This window comes from Camellia sinensis, chromosome 5, assembly GCF_055761805.1.
Source record: "Camellia sinensis isolate YWXY chromosome 5, ASM5576180v1, whole genome shotgun sequence".
NCBI classification, from domain to species: domain Eukaryota; kingdom Viridiplantae; phylum Streptophyta; class Magnoliopsida; order Ericales; family Theaceae; genus Camellia; species Camellia sinensis.
Genome location: NC_138965.1, coordinates 7,883,737 through 7,896,753, shown reverse-complemented (window position 1 = coordinate 7,896,753; position 13,017 = coordinate 7,883,737). Strand labels below are relative to the sequence as shown.

The window sequence follows — 13,017 nt, the reverse complement described above, 5'->3', positions numbered from 1 at the left end:
CCTAATCCCATGCTTTAATCCTTCCAATCAAACATGCCCTAAAAGATTAGAAAATAGATTTATGACCTGAAACTCCAAAAATAATTGTATATTTATGATGGTGCAAGTGTGATGTTTGTATGATGAAAGTCCTTCCTATACATGGCAAATTCTCTTGTGGATCAAAGTTGCACCAAAAAAGATTTCTTAATGTACTACAATTATTTTGTGATTGTCTCAATTATTTACCATTTGTTCTTTAATTTGACTATAGTACACTAGCTAAATAAATAAATAAGAATTGACAACAATAGTGGTTGCTACACCGTTGTGTCATTTTTGTTCTGTAAAACGGAAAAATAATCACAGGAGTACATCTCATATTTTATGTTGTATGTTCTTACGATTTTATTAGTTACATACTTATTATTTCTTCTATGCATTACATAAAACAATCAATATAATTAAATTTTTAAAAGATAACATAATTCTTCCGTGCGAAGATATTGATACAGCCTAAATAAATAAAAGAAAATGGTTGAGACCACTAATTAGTGGTAGCAGTAATGATGTGGTAGTGGGTTTAATTCACTGCGACCTTATTTATTTATTTATTTTTCTTTTTTAAGTATGTGTCAACTCACTAGTAGTGTTTTAAAGCACCACTTTTAATGATATGTATCATTGTTGATAAATAAATAAAAGTTAAGAGTACATCTTTAATAAAGCTTCCTTGCTTGCTTACACAAATAAGGAAAGGAGGCATGCAACCAACTGCGGCAGGAGACGCAGTGCCTATACCACCAGGCCACCTCCTGCAACTTGGTTGGTTTTTTATGATTTTTATTTTTAAGGTCAAAACATAGGTGTAGTTTTTTTTGGAGAGATTTGGTGATAGACCCTTCACTGTCTAATTTATCTTTTAAATTGACAAGAATTATATAAGTACTTTCAAAATCTCTTAATATTTTAAAATTTGTTTCTTTTACTATATTACCCTCATATCTATTAGCTCTCCTATTAAGCCATCTTCACAGTATATTTTAGAGTAAAATTTTACTTTGAATCATAGTAAACTTTACTCTGATTCAAAGTAAAGTTTATTATGATTCAAAGTAAAATTTTATATTATTAAGCAAATCAACATGTTTTTAACCAGAATAAAATTTTACTCTGAATCAGAGTAAAATTTACTATAATTTAAAGTAAAATTTTATATCGTTAAGCAAATTAATATGGTTTTAACCAGAGTAAAATTTTTCTTTGAATCATAGTAAACTTTACTTTGAAAGTATAATTTTACCATGATCTAAGGAGAGTATCCACTTTGAATCACACTAAGTGTTATGCATTAATAACCTTGTGTGTTTGGTTACTGAGAAAATTACAAAAACATAACAAGAAAACCAAATATAGTTTGGTTGCTGAGAAAATTAACATGTTTTTTAACCAAAGTAAAAATTCAGAGTAAAGTTTACTATGATTCAAAATAAAATTTTATATTTTTAAGCAAATCAACATTTTTTAACCAGAGTAAAATTTTACTTTGATTCAGAGTAAACTTTACTCTGATTAGTAAAATTTCTGTGTGAAATTCTTATTAGAGATATTCTTATCAAAGAGAGAGAAATTGAATAGATCATCCATTTTAATAGATCGATCATCCATTAAACAAGCTGAGTATGAACAGATCAATTCAAAAACTAGTAAAAACATAAATCTATATTACAAGGATATATAACCACAAAGCACACGGATCGAAAACTAAACAAAAATATCTAAATATCAACAAAATCATAATTTGATTGAGGTTGCCATTTCGAAGAACACATCCAAATATCTCTTTATTTTTTTATTTCAAAGAATACATGTGTTCAGCAACACTCATACACACAAATATATATATATATATATATATATATATATACATATATATTCAAAACTCAGATCTGTGTTTTAAAAAAAATATCGTGTAATATACATACATACACTCATTTACCGATATATATATATACACATGTATGTATGAGTCATATATACATACATACATGCACACACATATATATAAATACATACATACACATATACATAGGAAGAGCAAATCAGCGGAGACGTGACGGAGCTTGGCGTGTTCGCCAGAGGGAGCAAATGAAGAGGATCGGACGCCGGCGACGTTGGCAAGGTCGACGTAGGAGTTCTAGAGGCGGTAGCTGAGCTTCTAGATCTGAAGCTTGAAGGAGTTAGAGAAGGGAGAGAGGGAGGAGAGAGACAAAGAAGGTGGAGAGAGAGTGGGTGGAGAAGATGGGAAAATTTAATTGAGGGTATAATAGTCTAATAAAATATTTAAATAATAAATTTTGTCCTTTATAAAATACTTTATAATTATGAAGGGGTTTAGAAAGTATAATTTTTTTCTTAGTCCTTTTAACAATGAAAGAAAGGTAAAGGGGGTTTATAGCCAAATTTCCCTAGTTTTTCCCCTCTTCCTCCCGAATAAAGATCCCTCCTTGCATTTCCTCCTTATATTTCCTATTTGCAAGGCTATTGGGCCCACTTTTAGGCCCAATTTTGATAATCCGAACCGTTCATATTTTAAGATTTATTCAGTATATCATACTTGTAAAAAATCAAATTGATCGGATATCAGAAAGCATGTGTTCGGAAAACTTGAACTGAAAACTATTTTTTTAAAGAATTTAATAAACAGTTTTCCAAACACATGCTTTCTAATATCCGATCAATTTGATTTTTTACAGGTATAATATACTGAACAAATCTTAAAATATGAACGGTTTAGATTATCAAAATTAGGCCTAAAAGTGGGCCCAATGGCCCTGCAAGCAGGAAATATAAGGAGAAAATGCAATGAGGGGATCCTGATTCCTTCCTCCCATCAGATTTGTTTTTAAATGTTTATTTAATGTTTTGCTTTTTATTCAAATTATAAAGGGTAAATTACAAATACACTTTCCGAGATTTACTTAAATTACAAATTACCTCATGTGGTTTTAGAAATTACATTATGTCTCATAAGGTTTCTAATTTCATAATAAATAGGTTATTCATTAAAAAATCAAGTTAATTAACCGTTTTTAATAATGTTAAAATTATATTTTAATTAATAATTCAGATAATTTTATTATTGTATAGGTGAACAATTAGAAATTTTAATTTTTCAATTAATTTTGTTAAATAAAAAATTCTAACAGAGAGGTATTTATAATTTTTCAAATCATAGAGGGCAATTCGTATTTTAAGTAAATCTCAAAGAATATATTATATTTATAATTTACTCAATTATAAAATATTTTTTTTTTTACTATACCGGTGAAAAAAAATAGTTGGTTGGTAATCATGTGTGTAATGTGCATCACGGGGCGCGCGCACACACACAAAGGCCCTGTTTGATGTAACTGTTAAAACAACTTATAGATTATACCTTAACAGATTATAGATTATGATTTTAATCAGAAGTTGTTAATCTGTTTGGTGTAACTGTTGGATTATAGATTTAAGTTGCTGAGTAGTGTTTGTTAAATAAACTGTGAAATAGCTTTTTCAATTAATTTTTATTTTTTGTTTGTCTACATTTCTCTAAAAAAAAAAATAATAATAATCTATAGTCCATTTGGGTCTTTTTCTATTTTTAAAAAAATAAAAAATAAAAAAATTTAAGAATAGAACAAAAAATTAACATGTCTACAGCAGAAACTGACAATCAGAAGCAAGGGGTAAACAGCTTCTCAGAATCAATTTTTTTGAGTTAAAATAAGAATCAGAAGCTGTTTGAAATAAGTTTAACTAAACAGTCCAAAATAATTTTTTCAAAGCTAAAAAACATAAGTTAGGTCTGAAAAGTTGAAACAAATACCCCCAAAATGCTGAGACCCCGCCACTCTCATTATTTTTTGATTGGTTGAAATTTTTTTTTTTTTTTTTGGCTCGCAATCAGAGCCCCCCACGTGGAGGTGGGGCCTGCTGGGATCCAGCAGTGTCACAAAGTAAAATAAAAATACTGGCAGCACGTGCACACGCATCGCGTAGATTAAAAAATTTTAGTTCTTAAAAAATTATTATATGTTATAGATTTATAGCGACTTAACTGTAACATGATCCATGACAACTCGATTATCTCATTATATTCTAAAAACTTCAAAAAACACCCTCCTGCCTTAGCTTCAACTTCAATTTATTTTACTCTATTAACATATGTAATATTTTTCATAGTATACTTTTTTATTCTTATAAAAATAAAAATTGTGAAAACTGAAATAAACATTAAAATTTATTTTTTTTTGGAGGTCTATCTATACTTACACTCTTCTTGTTTGGACAGAAAAAAATTTCTACAAAATGTTTTTTTTTCACATTTTTTGGGTTTTAGTATAATGAAAAATAAAAATCAACAAAAAATGTTTTCTAGCACCACCACTACTCTCCCCGTTGATGCCACCTGACCACCACCTTCGCCTCTATATTGGTCTCACGACCATCACTACCAAATATTGTTAAAAATTATTTTCCATTCAAATAAACGAAGCTTTAATGTAAGTTATACATAAATAAATAAATAATTTATAACATTCTTTGGTATGTCAAACATTATTAATTGAGTGGATACCTAAGATATGACATTTTGGTTGAAGAAGCTATTAAATCTTCCTTTATCGAGTTGAGACCCAAAAGGAGAGGAGCGAAGAGCCTCTCTCTCTGGGTGATTTCTGCCGCCCCTCCAGTGACTTTTTGGCGAGCTCTTCAAACACTTTCAAGGTGTAGATCTAGATTTTTTATGTGTAAGAAGAGGATTTTGAGAATTTCTCTCCTAATTTCGACATAGATTTTTTGTATTTCGACACCCACAATAGTTCCCTTTTCTCTCAATCCTTCTCCCATACTATTGTGGGTATTCTTCCTATTCAACTTTAGCTTCAAATGATATCCGAAATTCGATAGTAACGGTAGCAAAGTTGGGCAGCGATGAGGGTTTGATGCAGATCTTGCTTGGTTTGTTTGATGCATTATGCAAATTTTACTTTTCCAAATCATATCTTAAGTAGATCGTTGATTTTTCCTGAATCGTAACTATTGTCTTGCGAATTTATTTTTTTTATTATTTGTAATTTGTATTTCTTGTTAAGTTGTTTGATTGTTTTTTTGGTCCCTTATGATATTTTTTCCTTTTCTTGATCTTTATACATGTTGTTTATTTTAATATAACTACATTATATGTTCTCCAAAAAAAAAAAAAAAAAAAGTCTTCTTTTATCCAATCGTACAAAATCTAACCCAACATAATACAACAATATCCACAAATGCCATAATACTATTTATAATCCTGTCCTATATTCTTTAAGGCGAATTACACTAAAAGTTTCTATAATTTGAAATTTGTGTTACTTTAATTCCTAACATTTTAATTGTAATATATTGGACTTTAAATTTTAAATTTTGTTCTAAAATTTTAAGTATGATAAATTTAACCTTAAATTTTGAATCTTGTTCCAAATAAAGACAATTGAAGACACTGTTGCTCTATTTCAAGGAAAAAGTCACCATTTTGATTAAAATATAAATTAGTTTGACAAAAATAAATGTCAAAAAATTATTTTTAAAATTTTAAAAATTATTTCTACTCACCAAAGTTAAAATTATATAAAAATAATAAATCTTTTATATTTTTATTTATTTATTTTTTTACCAAATTAATTTTTAGTATGTGTTTGGATAATGATCATATAATGGGTGGTTATTTTTATAGATATTTTTAGATGGTTATCATGTAATAGATGGTTGTATTTGTTGTTAATAAATATTTTTTGATGATTATTATGTAATAGATAGTCATTAGACTTTTAATGTGTAATCAATATGTTTAATATATGAAATATTTTTAATTTTGATTTTTTTGATTTAATGAATTAGTTTAATAATGATATCAAAGTTGTCGCCGTATTTGATTTTTGAAAAAATAGAAATTAATTTAACGAAAATAAATAAAAAAAATATTTAAAAAAATTATTTCTACCATCCAAAAGATAAAATTATATAAAAATAATGTGTTTTTAATTTTTTTCACAAATTTAATTTTTAGTTTCTTAGAATTTTTTTTGAAAATCAAACAAAACAGAACTTTATAACCAAGAAAGTTCTAGCATTGTTCATTAAAAAAAAACCTATTACATTTCAATCGATATATATAAGTTAAGAGTGATTATATTTACACCACTAGTTTACTTATTTACACCCTTTATATGAGACCCTTTTTTTTTTTTTTTTTTTTTTTTGTCAGTTTTACTTATGTGTGAAATCACCTTCAAGGACAAAAGACTAAAATTAAATATATTTTATTATCTCCTTATACCCCATGCTCTTCAATCCCTACTGCTCTTCTTCCCTTCTCAGTTTTTCTTCTCTGTTACATCTCTTTTTAAAAAGTGAGAATTATAATATTTTGATCATAGAAAAAAATAATGGATGAAGAAACAATAGTGAAGAACTATCAAAAAAGTGAAATGATGAGTTTTTTAATTTATTTTATTTTTTTGATAAGCTTTTGTTTCGTTTTTTGAGAGAGTTCTTCGACTTTTGTTCGGTGTGTCAAAATCGAATAAAATAAAATAGTACAGAATCACATTGTTGAACAAAAAATATATGTACGGTAATCCACTGCTAAATAAAAGATACATTTCCAGTAACCCAATGCCAAATATTTTTAATTTGTTCAGTTACTCATTACCATGCATTTCCAGTTTATTTATTTATTATTATTATTATTATTATTATTATTATTATTATTATTATTATTATTTTGTTTTTATTTTTGTTTTTTGAAAGGATTATGCTTCTATTCATTGTAGTAATGTAAGTATAATCATCCGGCTGCTGAACATCTTAAAGGACACTCATTTGGTGGTAGATTATCTGAGAAGGAAACATCTTTATTAGTTGACATGTCAAAGAATATGATGCGACCAAAAGAGATATTGATTATATTGAAACGAATATATGTCTTTAATGCGACGACAATGAAGACAATTTACAACGCATGTAACGCGATAGGTGACTGGAAAAATTTATTTTAGTTCGGCAACATGACACTGGAATATTTTAATTTATATAGTAATGTATCACTGAACAGACACTCCACAAATGAGTTCCAACTTATTTGTTGTTAAGTAAAGTAAAATCATCCAATCGAATGATAACAAATGGTTGGAAAAAATTAGTTTGTTTGGTAACACGGCACTAGAGTAATTTAAATTATTTAGCATTGCATTACCAAAAGCTATCGGAGCAAGGGACAAAACTAAAAAGGTTTTGAAAAATTTTTAGTTTGGGGTTAGTTTTGGTAGTATAATGGGTGTAATGAGAATCGCATATTTTTAGTGGTGTAATGAGATGGAAGGTGTAAAAAAATAAGAGGAAATATCATTTTACCTTCCAAACTGTCACACGTTTTTCAATTGGACCTTCAAATTTTGATTCATATCAATTTTGCAACCAAATTTTAGAAATTTTGATCAATTTAGCCCCTGCCATCACATTTCGTCTACAATTGGACAAAATGTGCTGACGTGACACCAAAATTCATTTTACCCCCCAAACTATACCTTAAAAACAATTTACCCTCCACATCAACACATGTCGTCAAATTGTAGACGGAATGTGACGACAGGGGTCAAATTAATCAAAATTTTAAAAATTTGGATGTAAAATTGATATTAATCAAAGTCTAAGGGTCAAATTAAAAAAGGAAAGTTTGGAAGGCGAAATAATATTTTCTCAAAAAATAAACTAGTGGTGTAAATAGAATCACTCATAAGTTAACTCACACAAAATAAATTATACGACAACTTTGCCTTTAAAATGAACCATTTGCATTGGAAACATCTTTGGTTGTTCTTATCTGAAACAATATTCAAAATTTAAATTCAAATGTGTAACAATTGAAAAATCATGAACTAAAGTGACATAAGTCTTAGATTACAGAGACTACTAGTGTAATTCACTATATTCTCTATTTCATTCAATCCTAGAATGTAACTTACATTATAATTCTCTCAGTAATCCCATGCTATCAATAATCAGATAAATAAACATTGATAGTGTTTGATTTACTAAAATAAAAATAAAATGAAATGATTATTTTAATAGGATGTTCATTATCACTTATTATAAATAAAATCATATAGGAAAATAACCTGACTGTGAAATCAAGAAAAAATAATTACAAAAACATAAAATACATTATAAAAAGTTATAATTTTTTTTTATTAACTTGTAATTATTTTACACTAACACAATGTCAGTGTAACTGTCCCAAAACATAATTCATTCTCCATAATAAGAAAACGATTATTATAAATGACCACTCCACTGCATTCAATTTCATAATGAGATTAAAAAACAGTCGTAGCATTCTTTTTCTTTGTTATTTATTTATTCCAGTGAACTGCAAAACTAATATGAACAATGAAAGGGGATTTCGACCCTGTCTGTCCAGCATTCATCATTTTGCATAAGGATGACAAAAAAGTGCTATGTATGTGGGGCCATTTCCATAAATAAGCTAAAATAGTACTAACTCCCGGTTCACAATCGCGAGTTCAACAAATTTTTTTTCGTTTCGCGTGAAAGTTGGTAAATCTTAAATTCGTGATTACAAAAAGCGATTTTGATTAAGAAATTGCGGTTACAAAACGCGATTTTATCCAAAAAATTTTTTTTCTTTTAAACTCGTGGTTCTAAACCACGATTTTATAAAAAAAAAATTTCTTGAAACTCGCTATTTCGATCCACGCTTTTTAATCAAAATCTTTTCTTCTGAACTCGTGGTTCGTTTATATCACAAACCACACCACACCACACCACACCACACACTCACAGCCACAGCCACACCACACACTCTCTCTCCCTCTCTGACACATCACTCACACACATATCACACTTACATCAAAATAAAAATAAATAAATTTTAAGAATTAAATAAATATAAATAAATAAATATATTATTAGAAAAATATATTATTTTTTTTCAAATAAATTTTTTTCAATTGTTTTTTTAATTAATTTTTTTCCAATTAAATTTTTTTCTAATTTAATTTAATTGGAAAAAAATTTAATTGAAAAAATATATTATTGGAAAAAAATTTAATTGGAAAATATATTATTGGAAAAAAAATTAATTGGAAAAATATATTATGGGGAAAATATATTATTGGAAAAAAATTTAATTGGGAAAATATATTATTGGAAAAAAATTTAATTGGAAAAATATATTATTGGAAAAAAAATTAATTGGAAAAAAATTTAATTGGAAAAATATATTATGGGGAAAATATATTATTGGAAAAAAATTTAATTGGAATAATATATTTTCCCAATTAAATTTTTTTCTAATTAAATTTTTTTCCAATAATATATTTTCCAATTAAATTTTTTTCCAATAATATATTTTTTTCCAATAATATATTTTTTCAATTAAATTTTTTTCCAATAATATATTTTCCCAATTAAATTTTTTTCCAATAATATATTTTCCCCATAATATATTTTTCCAATTAAATTTTTTTCCAATTAATTTTTTTTCCAATAATATATTTTTCCAATTAAATTTTTTTCCAATAATATATTTTCCCAATTAAATTTTTTTCCAATAATATATTTTCCCAATTAAATTTTTTTCCAATAATATATTTTCCAATTAAATTTTTTTCCAATAATATATTTTTTCAATTAAATTTTTTTCCAATTAAATTAAATTAGAAAAAAATTTAATTGGAAAAAAATTAATTAAAAAAACAATTGAAAAAAATTTATTTGAAAAAAAAAATATATTTTTCCAATAATATATTTATTTATTTATATTTATTTAATTCTTAAAATTTATTTATTTTATTTTGATGTAAGTGTGATGTGTGTGTGAGTGATGTGTCAGAGAGGGAGAGAGAGTGTGTGGTGTGGCTGTGTGGTGTGTGATGTAAACGAACTCGTGTTCACAACCACGAGTTTAGAAGAAAAGATTTTGGTTAAAAAGCGTGGATCGAAATAGCGAGTTCAAGAAATTTTTTTTTTTTATAAAATCGTGGTTTAGAACCACGAGTTTAAAAGAAATTTTTTTTTGGATAAAATCGCATTTTGTAACCGTGATTTCTTAATCAAAATCACTTTTCGTAATCACGAATTTAAAATTTACCAACTTTCACGCGAAACGGGAAAAAAATTGTTGAACTCGCGATTGTGAAACGCGAGTTAGCTTATTTTGGAAATTCTTTCAAAACTAGGCTTAGTTTGGGAATTCATGTACTATTTTAGCTTATTTATGGAAATGGCCCATGTATGTGTGATGGGATTAACAAAATTACTATTATTATCCACCAAAATGAACTGATCTACAAAATGTCACCCCCTCAATGAAATGGTAAAAATAACATGAGAAATTCCATATCAAATGCATAAAACATTTAAAACAACTGCAAAAAGGTTTCTGTCCCACGTATAAACTAGTCAATCAAATCTCTCTCATGAACAGCATGTATGCAGATGTTGGCAAAAATGTTCCACATTATTAAAATACAACTTCAGCAGTGGCAAAAATAGCTTACACAAGTAACTAAAACCTCATTCTTCGTATGTTTAGTGTTTTAAATAATTAAGTAATTAGATCCAAAATACTAACATGAATAAAAAATTAACTCAAAACTTCATTGTACTTGAAAACACAATCATAAAGCCTTCCCCCAAGGAACTGGGCAACCTCTGGATGCTTCACCTGTATATAGAATAAAGGAGCAAAGATAAGCCAAAAAAAGAAAAGAAAAGCAAGAAAAAATAATGAATTCCTGCATTAAGTAACTGAAATCATAAGAAAAAACAAAGAACATAACAAAAAGTCATTACCATCCCAATCTTAAGGGAATCACACTTGAACTGAGCATAAAGATTTGTCTCGATTCCACGACCCTGCCAAAAGAAGTGAAGATAATATAGTTTGTGGAAAATTCCATATACAAGCAGTAACCAAGTCCATCCACATAATAAGAAGTTAGAAACTCGAAATTAATTATTTATCAATGTCCTGGCCTAACTTCTAAATAATATCCATATTATCTTATGATAGAACCAAACCAAAGTCTTGTATCCCAATCAATTGCCCCCAACCCCCACACAAAACCAAAAAAAAAACTTTTCAGTTAACATTGATCATGTCATGCTTCCTTACTGCTGCATCTATTTGTTTTACCCTCAAGTTGTGTATCCATGTTAGCCCCCCTAGTATTTCCATTAATAGTGATCATATAACTCATCTTAGTCTGTTCTCTCTCAACTTATCTTCAATTCGTGAAATTGTAGCATGCAAATCCCCTCCTCACTTAGGCATTTTCAAGCCTCAATAGCGATACCATCAAGTGCTAAAGTCTTGCATGGTTTCATATTTTTCAGTGCGACTTCCACCTCAAGCTTCCTTATTCTACAGTAAAACTTGTGTTGTCTAGTTCCATAAGATATACCATATTCCTCTCCTCTTGTGCTTTCTAAATGTTTTTCATTTAATAATTTCTCAAAATAAATTTACACATTTATTTCATCTCCTCATCCTTCAATAACATCCTCTAATTCTCACTTTTTATACATTTAACCTGATTAAAGTTCCTAGCTTTTCTTTCTCTCAATTTAGCAAGTTTGTAAAAAAAAACAATTCTCCATCTTTACCATCTAATTTAGCATAAACATTGCCGTATGCTTTTTAACTTAGCATCTTTAATTGTCCTTTTAACCTCCTTGTTAGCTCAATTATATCTATTGATTTTTCCTCATTTTTATTCTTTTTATCACTTTTTAAAAATTATTATTATTTTGTTTTAAATACAGCTTGTACCTTGTCACACCACCACCAAGTTTCTTTAGATATAGGACCTTATTTTTATCCTTGACCAGAATATGTGGCAAAGTAATATATAACACAAACTATAAAGATACTTAAAGCTAATAAAAATAACTACAAGTACATAATGGAGCCGGCATTTCTACTTGTTAATATTGCTTTCTCATTCTGTTTTAGCATCCACTAGGATCCCCCATTGTATAAGGTTTTTGGCACTAGATTCACTTGAGTTGGACAATGCAGGCAGCTGTTACTTGAGAAGGTGAATTTCTCACAAGGAATAAGCAAGAAGCAGATTCTGAAAGGAAACATGGAAAATAAAAAACAGGACTTATGGCTCAATAACTACAAGTTGTTTCAAAACACAGGCAAAAACCCAAGTGGAGCAATAAAAGATTACAGGGGAAACCTTAAATGTCAAAAGAATTACCAACCAACATACAACAGAAGTAAAGAAAAAGGATCCCACATTCAGCCTTTTTTAAAAGTGGATTAATCTGTGATTTTAATTACTAGAGCTTCACTTCAACACATTTATCCAAAATTATGAATAAGGTATCCCAAGAGTTCTCAACAAGTTTCACATTGGTTTAGCAACAAGCATCCTAGAAATAATTTCTTTTTGAGAAAGAGTTTAACAAAACAAAAAACTTTTAACAATTTAATTCAATCATTGCACAAGTTGGGAATGTGATCGTACAATGTAAAGGATTGCACTGCATTAAAGACCATCAAATGCAGTCACAAAATTCTCAAATTGAAAATTTTCTCTAAAATCATTTATATATGTAGATGAATTCTTGCAGTCTTCATGTCTTTGTTATGTACAAGAACTTACTTTGATTCACTTGAATGGTAACCAATATTATTTATTTATTTATTTATTTATTTTTTGTGCAACAACAAAATTTTATTAAAAAATAAAAGTAAAGAGGACAAAGAGTCCTCATACAAAGAGAGAGAAAGAGAAAGAGCAAAACAAAAACACAAAACTCATAGCCCTAGGGAAGGCAAACAGCAGCCCCATCCCTAGAGATCAAGAACAAAGGGACTCCTTTAAAAGGAGGGGATACAAATGCCCAAAATGACGCCAAACATTCTATGAAATCACCTTTAACAAAAACGCAGAAGGCTGGCTGATCCAAGTCAGAATA

The 13,017-nt window shown here is 28.0% G+C and overlaps 1 protein-coding gene across 2 annotated transcripts in view; it reads right to left on the bottom strand.

The window, feature by feature from the left end:
- Positions 1-10,524: 10,524 nt before the first annotated feature.
- The window catches only part of LOC114292564 (pantothenate kinase), a 31,037-nt gene continuing 28,544 nt past the window's right edge, over positions 10,525-13,017 (bottom strand). Inside the window, exons 11-13 of one of the 2 annotated variants that reach the window (XR_014329076.1) lie at positions 12,010-12,161; positions 10,879-10,941; positions 10,525-10,750 (exon numbers count right to left, since the gene is read on the bottom strand). Coding sequence is in view for 1 of the 2 variants with exons in the window: in XM_028236553.2 (XP_028092354.2) it covers positions 10,670-10,750; positions 10,879-10,941 (144 nt within the window). In the remaining variant the exon portion in view is untranslated. The remainder of the gene's footprint in view (positions 10,751-10,878; positions 10,942-12,009; positions 12,162-13,017) is intronic. The other variant, XM_028236553.2, reaches the window with a different exon arrangement.